The sequence below is a fragment of the Crocodylus porosus genome, unplaced genomic scaffold (assembly GCF_001723895.1).
Source record: "Crocodylus porosus isolate Cpor-Errol unplaced genomic scaffold, CroPor_comp1, whole genome shotgun sequence".
Taxonomy (NCBI): Eukaryota; Metazoa; Chordata; order Crocodylia; family Crocodylidae; genus Crocodylus; species Crocodylus porosus.
Genome location: NW_017728949.1, coordinates 66361890 through 66375419, shown reverse-complemented (window position 1 = coordinate 66375419; position 13530 = coordinate 66361890). Strand labels below are relative to the sequence as shown.

The 13530-nt window shown below is 46.5% G+C and overlaps 1 protein-coding gene across 8 annotated transcripts in view; it reads left to right on the top strand.

Moving 5' to 3' along the window:
• The window catches only part of NCKAP5 (NCK associated protein 5), a 685167-nt gene that overhangs the window by 646832 nt on the left and 24805 nt on the right, over positions 1 to 13530 (top strand). For all 8 annotated transcript variants that reach the window (XM_019553971.1, XM_019553966.1, XM_019553969.1 and 5 more), the window contains one exon: positions 878 to 1065. In XM_019553971.1, the coding sequence (XP_019409516.1) occupies positions 878 to 1065 (188 nt within the window). The remainder of the gene's footprint in view (positions 1 to 877; positions 1066 to 13530) is intronic.

The window sequence follows — 13530 nt, the reverse complement described above, 5'->3', positions numbered from 1 at the left end:
GGCAATAGCTTTTGAAAAGTCCGTGGAAATACAGTAGTTGCTTTGGGTAAAATTCAGGTTTGTGTAAAATTAATATTTATCTGCCCCTGGCTGCCTATCATGTGGCCCTCGATGGCTTGCCAAAACTCAGTAAGCGGCCCTCCACCCAAAATAATTGCCCCCGCCCCGCACCCCTGATCTAGAGCCAACTTCTCCTTTGCTCTCCCATAACATCATAGAGGTTTTCTGTCTTTGTTTTTTGGCTTTGCTTTTACCATGGATTTCAGGCCTGAAAGTCTGAAACCCTGGGTTTTATTCCTTGCTGTCTTCCTGTACGGTCTATGACATGTCATGCCATCCTGTGTTTGCTCTTTGTGAGACAGATTTTACACCATCATATTTGTAGTTTAATCAATTACCAAAAGATTTAAGATTACTAAAACTAAAAATGTAGCTGGGGGGGAAGAAATTTCAAGAGTAAACCAACCCAAAGATAGGCACATGCCTGTGGAATTTAGCACAGGAAAGCTATTAACAGATTGAAACAAAAATTTAAACCAAAAAATACAATTAAAATAAAACAAAACTCTCTACTCTGAAGTCCAATTAACAATCTCATCTACAGTCACAAAAGAAAGGAAATTACTTAACGCTATCTTATACATTCTTCAAGGGTGGCAAGTCATACTGAATGTTAAGTATTAATTCTAAATTTCTTTTTTTTCCTCTTGCTATAAATCTTACTCTTAACTTGCACAGAGTTTTTAATGCTCTTATTACAAACCACTTCCAGTTATTTTAAAACATTTGCATTACTATTAAAAATTACATCATGGTGCATTTAAGCTGTACATGAACTTTCTCTCAAATGTGCAGTGTTTTTAAATGTCTTTTGTAGTTGAGCAAGAAGAACATAGTGTAAGGAAGTCCTTTATTGGGAACCCCATGTCAATCTTGGATTTGTACCAGCACAGCCTCTTTGGCCATTATGGAGAAGATGGACCCGAACAATTAACACATTACAGTTTTATTGAGCAGCTGAGTGGAACTTCCAGTAAAGATGGCAAGAACAAAGACATCCCTAGTGTGAGTTATTTTGCTTTTACAATATTACCTCTTCCTTGTTCCAAGAGTATTTCTCGTGTAGTTTATTTTTTCTGAATGCAGCATTAGTATCTACTAAAACTCTGGAAAATGCACTTTGAAAAAAAATGGCATGAGCTGATAAGAAGATAAGACTTTACAGCAAAGAATAAGAAGCATTTTAGAAGAGGTTACTTAAGTGTGATGATCTGGTAGTTATCTCTAGCCTACAGCCAACTTCCAAAACTAATCACTAGAGATCAGCTAGGACTTCACAAACTTATGTTTAAGGTTAGCAGGAAAATACAGTATTTCTCTGTGTAGCTGCTTTCACTGAGCCAGCTGATGTCAGATAGTTTAGTGCATGCTGCACTTGATGTAATGTGATGCAACTGAATGGCATTCTTTTTTATATTCAAATGCAGCCCTTCAATTAGCAACTATTTTCTCTTCTATGTTATGGTTAAAAAATATTTTCTCAGCTTCTGAAGCATCTTGTAGTCAAGCACTGTTTTCTTAAGATTAGGTCTTATTGCTAATATTCTGCAAACTCCACTTGGCTTGATCAAGAGTGCTCCAAATAAGTCAGTACCAAGCTGTGGTCCTTCCTGAACACATCTGAAATAGTGGGAATTGTGCAACCTTGTTTCCATAACAGCAAATATACATGCAGTCCTGCTGAATGAGGTGTACAATTCCAACTCTGAGGATTAAAAGGGGAAATATTTTATAGCAAGCAATTGCAGGTACAATGTGTTTTACTGCCCATTTCACAAAGCACTGTTTTTCTATGCATTAACCCACTGAACGTCTTTAAACACATTTCATTAAGAAAATTAAGAAAAGGGAATTATATTGAAGGAACATCCTGAACATGTGTCCGGGACCGCTGAAGCATATGTCACTTCTGCTCCAGGAATGCAGCAAACAGCTTCACACACCATCCTGGGCAAGGTCTCATACACTTCTCCTCTTGGAACTTCATGCTTTATGGACCCTTGTTACATTTAAATGTGCATGCTTAATTACATATTGCAATACATATTAAAAATGCATATGACATGTTAATGCACATCCATGAAAGCTGAACTTCTGCTTAATTCGCTGTTTACCTTACCTCTGAGAAGTGCAGGCAGATTATGTAAGGGAGTATGTAGAGGACCTATGAGGTGGCTGAGAAAGGCAGTTGTCAATCAACAGGGATCTGAGTTTTCCATGTTAAAAAAAAACCAAAATTCCCCAATAAAAACCTCATAAAAATCTGTGGTGGTGAGCCCCTCTCCCCCATGCTGATTCAGCCCCAGTCTTCACTGCTGATTGGTCAAGAGGGCTGCCATTCATGCAGTCCTGGCCCTTGCTACTGATTGCTGGACTGGGGCAGGACCATATAATGGGTAGCCCTTTTGGCCAATCAGCGGTGGAGGGAGGAGGGGCGTCTGACATCCTGGCTGCTTTCCTGTGTGCCAGCAGGTTTGCCCCCCGACAGGCTGCCACAGTGGCCATATGAACTGCTGGAGCCAACGTTTTATTTTAGAAAGTTTCTTTCCCCTCCCCCCCCGTGATTCTAAAGATTCTCTGAAAAACACAAATTCCCCATTTTTCCATGGCATATGAATGTGTAGGATCTCTGATAATCAGTGAATGCAGTGCTTTCTGGATGCTTTGGCAATCAGTCACATGTGATGGAAAAACAGGTACTGTGGATTTCCTGGGCAGTCTGACAGCCTGGCTCCTTCCTCTGCCTTGTAGAGTTTCCAGCATAAAGCTGGTCACTTCATGTATGGAGAAGCAAAGTCCTATGAAATAGGTTTGGCTAACTATTATACTGGTTATTCAGGACTGGTGAGCATGTCCCAGCCTAACAGTTTCCCCTCTACATCCCCGGTACCCATTTGAACAAGGGCATATCTAGGGTAGTTCTTGGTATACAAGGGTATACCTAGGGAAGCAACAACCTTCAGAGAGCTTGCAGGAGAAAAGCTTTGAAAAGCCCCAGACTCATGAGGGATCCATCCCCAAACAGCACAGCATAGACTGAAGCTGCATTGCAGAGTATAAACCTCCAATTTGCTCTCTCGGCAGTGGGCTAGAACCTCCCACCATTACTGTATTCATTCAGTTCTAAAACCAGGACTCACATATGTTATATCCTGTGAATCACTGTTTGCAACTGGCCCATCTTCTTCCCACTTCTCTCATTCTTCTGCATCTGCTATATCCCACTTTTGCTCCTTCCCTACTCTTTTTTTGCCCCCTCCTTCTTCCATTCTCAACATCACTTCAATCCAAATCGTCCTACTGAAAACACTCAGGGCCTTCTTACACATTAATTTGAGGTGGCTCCTAGAACTCTTACCCCCTGGATTGTCCACTCGTTAACACCCAAAATTAGTTTTAAGCATACTTTAAGCAATTTAAAAGTTATGCCTCTCCAGGGCAGGTTTCTCTATGATCCATGTTATCCAGCTCATGTTCCATTAATGTGGGATGTAGAACCATCCGTGCCCTAATTAGCTTGCATGTGCTCTGCTGGTGGTTTGCACAGAGGGTGGGAAGGTCACACCCCTGGGTGCAGGAGGGAGAGTTGGCTTGGTACCAGAACTACCCCCTGGGCAATAGAGTTCAGGGGATGAAAAGTCTGTCCACACAGAACAGGAGGGTCAGGGAGAGGACAGTGCATCCTGGGATTTCATAGATTTCATAGACATTAGGGCTGGAAGGGACCTCAGGAGATCATAGAGTCCAGCCACATGCCCCAAGGGCAGGAAGTCAGCTAGGGTCAAAGGATCCCAGCAAGGTAAGCATCCATATGCTTCTTAAAAGGAGTCCAGAGTACATGCTTGTACCACTGGAGGATTGCAACTTGGGCAGCTTATTTGTGGGAATGGCCACACCATGGGCAACTGGTGCCTCCTAAAACTGATTGCCGACTGGGGGAGAGGGGGTCCCCAGCAGCCAATCACTGACCAGGAAGCTGGGGGTGGATGGAGAAAAATAATTGGTGGGTGGGCTAAGTGTGCATGTGTGGCAAAGTGGGGGTCGCCAACTAGCCACAGGGCTAATTTCCCCACCTGCCTCTGGGCACGCCACCTACCTATCTCACCTGCCACGCCTTGATGGAACATAATTGAGTGTTAATTAGGCAGGAAGCTACCCATTTTACACCTCGATATTGAGAGGGGCTATCCACAGCTCCGTTCCACCCCTACACCATGGCCCAAGCTTCACAGATGTCATCTCAGGCAGTTGGCTCAACTGACCCCTTCACCCATTAGCTGCAGCCCCACTCATGGGACGTTCAGCTTCCGTAAGCCCTGGCCCTGTCTCAGGCCAGTTGGGACCCTGAGCTTCTTTGCTTATCATGGGCATCCCTCACAGTGGGCCCCTGGCCCTTTTGACCCTTGTGGTCCTAGCCCCAGCATTGACCAGTCGAGTCCCAGCTGGGTTTATGCCTCCTGCCTGCACTTAGGGATTGGGGTCCCCATTCCTGGCTCAAGTGCTCCCAGAAGCATGCCCACCTGAAGGTGAGGGCTGAGGTTAAGGCGCCCCTACTCACCTTTCACTAGGGTAGTAACTAGCCTGGCATTTCCTGGGGCATTTCCACACCACTGAGAGCCCCACCAGGCCACCCACTCCCAGCAGGATGCAGTTTTAGGTCATGCCCAGGACCAGGAGCCTCCAAACCATCCCCTACAGCTCCTGCACTTACCTCCAAGATGTTGCATGGAGCCTTGCAGCCAAGCAATGTTATTGCCTGGCCTGCCAGCAGGTAACTGCTCTGTTTATATAGGCAGCCAGTAATCTAAAATGGCTGCCACAATCGAGCACCTTCTGGCTCCTTGACTTTGCCCTTAGAGTGGCAGGCACCAACAGTCCCCTGCCACAGCATGTATGCACATATGCACCTCCCCCCCCCCCATGAAAGTCTGTGGGGAAAGGGGAAAGAGGAGGGGAAAGGGCCATAGTGGGGGAAGGAGCAAGGCTGGAGCTGGCACCAGGCAGGGCTCAGGGCCAGGGTCTGCTGCACCCATGTGGCTGCCCCTTCCCTCGTGCCAGGGGTCAATACGCAGCATTGGAATCCACCACCCCCCAGCCCTGCACTGGCCCTGGGTTCCTCCCTGCACTGGCCCCTGTCTGGCCTCAGCCCCCCACCACCTGGGGGGGCCCAGAGCTGGAGTGGGGCCAGCCTCGGCTGTGCCACTGGGTCAGAAGAGATGGAGACCCCAGGACCCCCGCCCCATCTAAGTCATCCCTGAGAGAGCCTGGCAGCCCCCACAGAGTCATGGTGCTGGTGAGCCAGGGGAGGCACATGCCCCTCCACATCTTTGCACGGGCCAAGAGCAAGCTGCAACTGTGAGGTGAGCTGGGCTCTGCCTGCTCTGTGCCTCTCTGCATCCTTTGAAAGCGGCATGCTGCCATGTGTGTCCTGCTGCTTGGCAGGCCAGGCAGTGAGGCACATGGTGCTGTGCCATGCTGCTTTCAAAGGCTGCAGCAAGGCATGGGACAGGCAGAGCCCAGCTCACCTTGCAGCTGCAGCCCACCCTTGGTCTATACAAAGATTGCAGGGGGAGGGGGAGCATGTGCCCCTCGACCTGGGCATGCCAGGGCTCCATGCATTGTGAATGGGGCTCCGACCAGGCTGGGCCATGGGAAAATCAGAGCCCAGCGGCTTGTCCAGGGCAGTGGCGTGTTGGAGCCAAGTGGTTGGGGGAACATGCTACCCCGCCCGCAGATCCTCCACAGTGCACGCAGCAGCAGGAACCACTGGGCTCCAATTGCCCCACAATCCGGCCCGGCCCAGCCAAGGCCCCACTCTCCATTAATGGAGCCCCGGCTGGGCTGGGTCTTGGGACAATCCCCAGAGTGCAGCAGGAAGTGCAGGAAGGGGTGGGTGGGGGTAAATGATTCATCCCTGCCCCTACCTTGCTCCCTTCTGAACTGTTGGGGTCTTGATCTTCTCCCCCACCAAGAAGAAACCTTACCTACCTGCCTGCTTTGCTGGGCTGGCTGCAAGCCCAGCATGGCCCTCCCCCCTGCTGTAGCAGCTTGTGGCCAGGTTGCCCAGTGGCAAACACAAAAGTGCCACCAGCGCTTCTCTCAGGGGGCGCACAGTCAATCTCAGAGGGTGCACATGCACCCACTACATGTCGCCAATGGGCCACACATTAATGGAACAGGAGCTGGGTGACACAGATCAGAGATATACCTGCTTAAAACTAGTTTCAGGTATTAATGTGTGGACAATCCAGGGGTTAAGGGCTCTATGAGCTGCCTAAACTTAATGTGTAACAAGGTCTTAACATCAATCAATATTTGAGCAGCTCAAAGTGCAATGTGTAACAAGGCCCTGAGTCTGAATGATTATAGCAGAAGCTTAACAAGTTTGTTCATTAAAAAAGAACTAACCAGTCATGCCAGTCATTACTCTGATCATCAGGAATTCTGATTTTCTCTGTAAAAAAAATCCCAGTTTTCTGATTTAAAAACCCCAAATCCACATTTTTCCATGATTAAAATGAAACACCACTATATATATAGGTATCAATTGAACACAATGTTTTATTGTTATATTTACATTTTAAAGCAATTTGGAAGCCTACCAGTGCTTCAGTCACTATAATACAATAAATTCTAAGTATCTATATATTTTGCTTTTGCTTTTTGTTTTTTTATTATACAAAGTCAGAGCTTACCCTGCCCCCTTCACTCACCAGAACACAGGTCCAGCTGCAGTTGTCTCCCCCACTGCTTTGTGGTGCTGAGCAGCCCTGATATGCCAGTGCCCTGCCCCTGGCCCTGCTGGTACCCCTTAACCCTGCTAGTGCCCCTCACTCCCAACCTGAAGCACCCTAGCTTTGCTGGTGCCCTTCACTCCTGACCCACAGACCCCCATACCCCGAGCCTTGCTGGTGCCCCTCACTCATGACCTGCTGCCCCCTGGCCCTGCTGGTTCCCCTCACTTCCAACCCATAGTCCTCCAGTCTTCCACTCTGTTGGTGCCCCTCACTCCCAACCTGCTGCATGCCCCCAGGCCCCAGCCCCCCACTGTGTGGGGAACGAAGTACGTGGGGGGGTAGGAAGTGTATGTGTATGGGGGGGAAAGGCAACACCATAGGCTATGGATTGGGGAAGGCATGGGGGGGCACATGCCCCCCCCCACCAGATTTCTAGGACCACAGCAGGGCATGGGGTACAGGGCAGCCTAGCTGAACCAACTCAATGGCTCCGGAGGCACGACCTGGCACAGGAGGGAGTGCTGCCACCATGGCTGCCAAGATGAGGTGTCCTCTGCCTGCTGGCAGCAGATTGGGGGGATACAATTCCACATCACTGCCCATGCTGCCTTTCCGTGCTGGGTCCTCCCCACTGGGTCGCGGAGGGGGCTCCTGCTCAGTTCTGGTCCAGCCAGGCTGCAGCCCCATGCCCTACGCCCCACTGTGAGCACAGAAATCTGGGGGGCACATGCCCCCCCAGTGCATTGCCTATGCCCCCTGGCTTCTCATGCGTCACCTATGCCCCCCATACATTACCTGTGCTGTCCCTGCCACTGCCATTCATTGCCTTTGCCCTCCCCCCATAGACTTACCTGCAGGGAGCTTTGGAAGCTGCTGTATACCACACTGCCTGGCTGCACTGGCATGCACGTGGCCCCTTGCCTCTGATCTCCTCCTCCCTTCCCCCAGTCCCAAGCAGCCCTTGCAGGCTGTAACTTTCCCAGCCTGCAAGGGGATACCTGCAGGTTCCCAGGTTTTTCTCTTTTAAGCGGGAAAGTCTATGGTTTTCTCCTTTAAAGAAGACAGTCTATGTTTTTTGCATCTTGCCACAAGAAATGGAAAACCCGATCCCTGCTGGTCATCTTGAGTCTTGCCTTGGTTGTTTTCATTCTCTGTGATAGTAAACTATATTGGGCAAGGGCTACAACTTATGATGCTGAGCATATTTTGAGCACGGTTGTAACCTAAATGATGATATAGTAGAAAATAACGTAGGAGGTGCTGCATGTAGCACATTGGGTTAGATCACAAATGGAAAAGGACTTTTGTCTTATCCCAGAACCCAGTTTTACATTTCAGAAGAATTACTGCACGCTGTTGTTTCAATAGAAAAGGGCACCTAACTCCTACTTAGGTGGCTTAAATACCTCTGAAATTTTCCAAATAAAAATGGTATTGACCTTCTTAGGCCTTGCCTACTCTAGATTTATAAGCCATTGCTCTTGTTTTACTGAACGTACTGAAATTCAGTCACAAATTGAAGGAAAAATCCCAGTCCATGCCTACTTTATTTTCTAATTTACCAGATGGACATACTGTGTTTGAGTTTGATTGTTATATTTAAATTGATTTTAAAAGAACAAAACAGTTTATCAATATCTGGCTTCACAATTAGAAAAACATAAGGAAAAGAATGACTGTAGAACAGTATTAAGAAGGATAAATGAGGAGAAACAACTTGAGCTTCCATTTAGAGAGTCACAGCTTTAATTTCATGCAGACATGATGAATTATATATACATATGTTTTCCAACTCTGCCTTCTCAAGGCCAAGGTCTCTTGCTATTAAGAGAACAATCAAATTTGGTTGTATTATATCAAATAGACTAAAAGTTGTCTCTGGTTTCAATTCATTCTTCTGGTACAGTACTTAAACATGACAAATTTCTGTAATGTGCAAAATCAGCATTGGATTAAACTTAAACAAAACTCATTAAAATTGCCGTAAGGGCCCTTTGAACATGCACTGTTAAACTCAAACATAACAGGTACATCGCAGCACCAGCATTTCTTATGCGTTAAGTTGCGGGGCTTTTAAAATTACTTTCTGAAGACTTGAAACAGTGCTCAAAAACAGTATTGCCTCTTGGTGAACAGTGAAAGCTCAATAAAACACCAGGGATTTGCCTATTAGTATTAAACTTTTCGGAATGACAAATGAGGAGCAGTGACCATGAAAAGCAGGTTGCCCCTGAACTCCTTGTTTGAACCAGCACAGCAAATTTTTCTCAGCTGTAATTTGTCCACCATGAGAAGATCCATAGTCTGTTTAAATTAGGCTTATGTGATTCGGAACATTACACACAAAAAAGGGGGCAATACCAGAAATGAGGAACAATGTCAAGACTTCTGAAAAAATCAGGCAAATTTTGGAAAAGCAACTTTGATGGAGAATGTGGCCTTTTAAAAAGAAGATGCAACGTGCTCTGAATTTAAATTGTGAATGGTATATGTGAAACCTTTAAAAAAAACAAACGAAAAAACAAGTGTCATGATGGACAGAATGAGTTTACCCTGCTTGTCGAAAGAGCAGTGTGCCGTGGCAGTGCTTTAGCTCAATTAAATTGGACTGCAAGGCACCACTAAGATGGTAGTTACAGACTGGGTGTTCTAATGAGACATTTTGGCAGGGAGCTTTGCTAACCTGGAGCTATTGTAGCTTGATTTCTCTCCCTTCCCCTAGCATTACCCGCAACGTACACATGCAGAAATCTGTTTGGTCAGCAAAAGGGCGTTGCATAGCAGAGCTTCAAAATGCAAAGTAATTGGGAGAAACAAAAGCCACCTATTTCTAATAGAGGACGAACTGAACAGCCCATTTGAAAAGTTAAGAAATAGAGACATTTTAGCAATCCTTAATTCGATCTTTATATAAGTATAAACTTTCTCTTGTGGAAATGATTATTATTAGGTCATATAAACATGTGCTTCATAGCAAGAGATCTCTTTACGTGGCGTAGGAGAATATAGGCGCGTCGTTCACGTTCTGAAACCCAGCGAGGCAGTGGAGGAGACTGCCTTAGGAAATTGTGAAGGTTTGAAAGAGGAGGTTAAAATAAGCATTGGTCAGGAATGATTTAGGAGTAGTAATGTCTGGAGTGTGCTGAGAAGAACAACAGTTGAAAGCCCAGGAGACCCACACCCAGCGTTCTTTGCAGATCGTGAGAAAAACTGTGCAGGCCAGAGCAGGTGGAAATAGGGGAGGACCAGGCTCAAGAGCAGGAAAATGAATAAGAACTCCACAACTGGCTTGGTTATGAAACAGGACTAAAGAACTGGGACGAGCTTACAGAAGGTCTGGGTGATAGAAAGAGGAGTTCTGGCTCTCCACTAAGAGCATGTAGTGAATGGAGTTGTGCTTGGAGTCCCCATAGAGCAGTGCCAAGTGGAGGGTGTTCGGTTTCCCCATGCTTCTGGGCTTTGCTGGTTGCCCCATGAAGCCAGGAAGGATTTTTTTTCCACCCTCTGGTTGATACAGGTTTTTGTCCCCTTCCTCAGAAGTACAGTGTGGTGGCTGCTGCCAAGTCTGGGGCTCTTGCCTGGGGTGCGCCAGTGCTTCTTCTGTGACTTCAGAAACTCAGAGGTTTCTAGTTACAGAATCTTGCTCCTCTGCTAAAGTTCAGAGCAATTGAGATGAGGAAGGAATTTTACCCCACAATCAGAACAGCATGAACAGTGGGAGTTTTTGTGTTGGGGGTCATGGTCCTCTCCCTTGGATCTTTTAAATGTATTTTAACAACCTACTTGCTGTCCTTGTAGTGGCAGCACATTGAGTTCTTGATGTTTTGGAGCATTGTGGTGGAGAGTTGTGGATGAGGGTTGATGGTGTAGTTTTGAGAAAAGGTTAGACAAACACTTCTGTAGGGTGTTTTTGCTAAGGATGATCCTGCCGTGAGCAGGGATTTAGACTAGCTGACCTCCGGCGGTCTCTTGCAGCCCTGCTTTTCTATAATTCTAAGATTCTCTGTGAAATATCATTTTTTATGTGAACAAATCATCAAACTATCAGATAAAAGAACAGCAAGGTAAACAGAAGGATGTGTTTTAAAAATCCGTCTAAATTAACAGGCTTAATATATTTTTCTCACTGGATTTCTGCTAATTGCTGAATTTTAAAATGAGAGTACAGTTATTTCCTATGCATCAGTTAAATCTGATTTTTAATTAAACAATAGCTGATCTGATTTAATGAGTGTCTATAGACCCTGATCGAAAGTCTGTCAAAGTCAGTGGAACGACTCCCATTTGGCAAGCTTTTGATCAGGCCTATGGCAAAACAAACACTGCTTCTACTACGGGTAGGTAATACCTTTAATAGTCTGCTAACTTTGTGCAGTCTGTTCTGCTTGAACAGGCATCTGATTCATGACAGTTTAGTGATGGGAATTAATTGATTAGTTAAAAATTAATTAATTTAATGCTTGTACTTTTAAAAACAAAGTGCTTTAGGTAGGAGTTCAGGGAAAGGATATATTTGTCTCATCCCACCCTATTATTGACCAAATTGTTTTGTGATGTAATGAGAACTGATCAAGGACTTTTATTGCCTTCTTCCTTTCTGCACAGAAGTAGCCCGAGCAGTCAAAGATCATATTAGTCCATCATCTCTATGACCCCAAAGTATTATGAGAAATACATCCCTGTCTCTGTCTGTATTGGGCAAAGTCACCTGTTTTTATGTAATTCTGACAGGTGCTTGTCCCAGGGGTGGCCACAATGCCCCCTGGTAGCTGCTTAGCCCTTGCTCCCCCCTCATTTCTCAGGCTTGCTTCCTTCATCTTGCCCACCATGTCTTGTTCTTAGCTCTTGAGAAAGGGAGCCTGCCCCAGGGATCCCCAATCTCACGTGGGCATTCAGATGTCTCTACTTCACTTGAAGGGCTTATAATGGGGCTGCAACCACCCCTTAGACCGTGCCCATGCCACAGTGATGTTATTAGTTATTTCCATCATCAGCCCCTTTGGGCCATGGCCTCAGTCCTTGTGACTGCTGCCTCTCTGCCCAGGCACTTCGCCTACCCTGGGTACTCCCAGGTGTCATTTCCAGGCTTGTTTTCTCCACCTGGGCACTTCATTTCTCATGGCTACCCTGAGTGCAGCACCTCTTGTACTCCCCATCCGGGCACTTCATCTATGTGGGCTAGTCCCGAGCACAGCGTCCTGCTCCTGCCTCCACCCCATCCTGGGCTTTGGGCCCCTCACCCCAGTCTCTGGGCTTCTTTGTCCCGTGTATGCCCCTCTTCAGGCTTTGAGCACCTGGCCCAGATCTCTGGGCTCTTTTGCCCTGCCTATGCCCCTCTTTGGGCTTATCTCTGGGCTTGTTTGGGCTTCAGGCTTGATCTCAGGCTTCTGGCCATCTCTGCCCTGTTCCCAGGCACTGGCCTTACTCCTGGTCCTGTTGGGACCTCCTCCACCCCAAAGTCCCATCTACAAACCTCCAGAGCTGCTTACGCTGGTTCACTATAACCAAGTAGCCCTGCTGCAGCCTTGCTGCCCAGGAGCTCTTGTCTGTGTGGCTGTCAGAGCTAGACTACTGGACCGGCTCAGGCCCTGAGCTTATATGCTGATAGCACGGCCCCTTGCCTCTCAGGTGACTCCCATGATTGCCACCTGAGCCATCACTGCAGCCCTCATCTCAGGGCATTGAGTGCCCTGTCACAATAACAGTCAATTTTTTTTCTTTTCCTCCCTATGTGTTGCTCAGTTGGAATCATCATCAAGATTTTTCTTCATTATATTTCCAGGTATGGCTTGAGAGGATGAAAGAAAGAAAGCATCTTTTGTGGAAAGGAATGATAACTTGCTTAGACCCACCGCAAGGCTGAACTTCTACTTCCGTCCCTCCTCACTTCTGATACATTACATGTAAATTCTGGCTTTTCAGCCACACGATATTTGCTATATCAGTGATTTAACTACAGGCTTCAATTAACTAAAGAGGCTTATATGTGAAGTTCTCTTATTCTATGCAGCAGACTGCCTGTGTATTGTACAGCTGATTCGTGATGGAGATTTGATGCTCAAATCACCGTGCTTTGCAATTCAAGTAGGCTTTAGAGCTAGCTGGCAAAAGCGGGCAAAAGAAAAATAAATATATTAACAGTGAAGCCCTTCACTGTTTTGGCTGCCTTTACAAAGAGAATCAACATGGCATCGTTCCCGGATAAACTTGGGCATTTTTGTGAGTGAGTGAGTTGATTGGGAGTTAATGGTACAAGCATGTCTTATTGTTCTTGCAAGTCTTCTAATCTATCATGTTAACACAGTGCAGTATCCAAATCAGGTCTAGGAGGAGGAGGATTGGTAATGCTGTATTGCCTGTTGTGCTTAAAGATCCTAAAGCATTTTACAGATACAGCATGGGATGATTCAGCACCACTCAACTGCAGCCATACCTAGAGGCTGAAAGCAGCATTCAGGCAGGACACCAGTATACACTGCATAAGAGCAGACGTTTGGTCAGGGACTGATGAGCAAACACCTCCACTTATTACTTGCCTACAGAGGGGAGCTAGTGTACATGAAACTGCAGTCTGCATGTACACAGTGGCATTGCACTTATTCCCTGGTGTGTGACTGTGCATCTGAACTTACCTCACTTTTTGTGGGGGGGAGGGCTACCTTTTACTTAGTGTGTATTAACAGTCTCTGGGTTAGGTCTCACAAGGTCTTTGGCCTAGAGGGGAGTGTGCTGA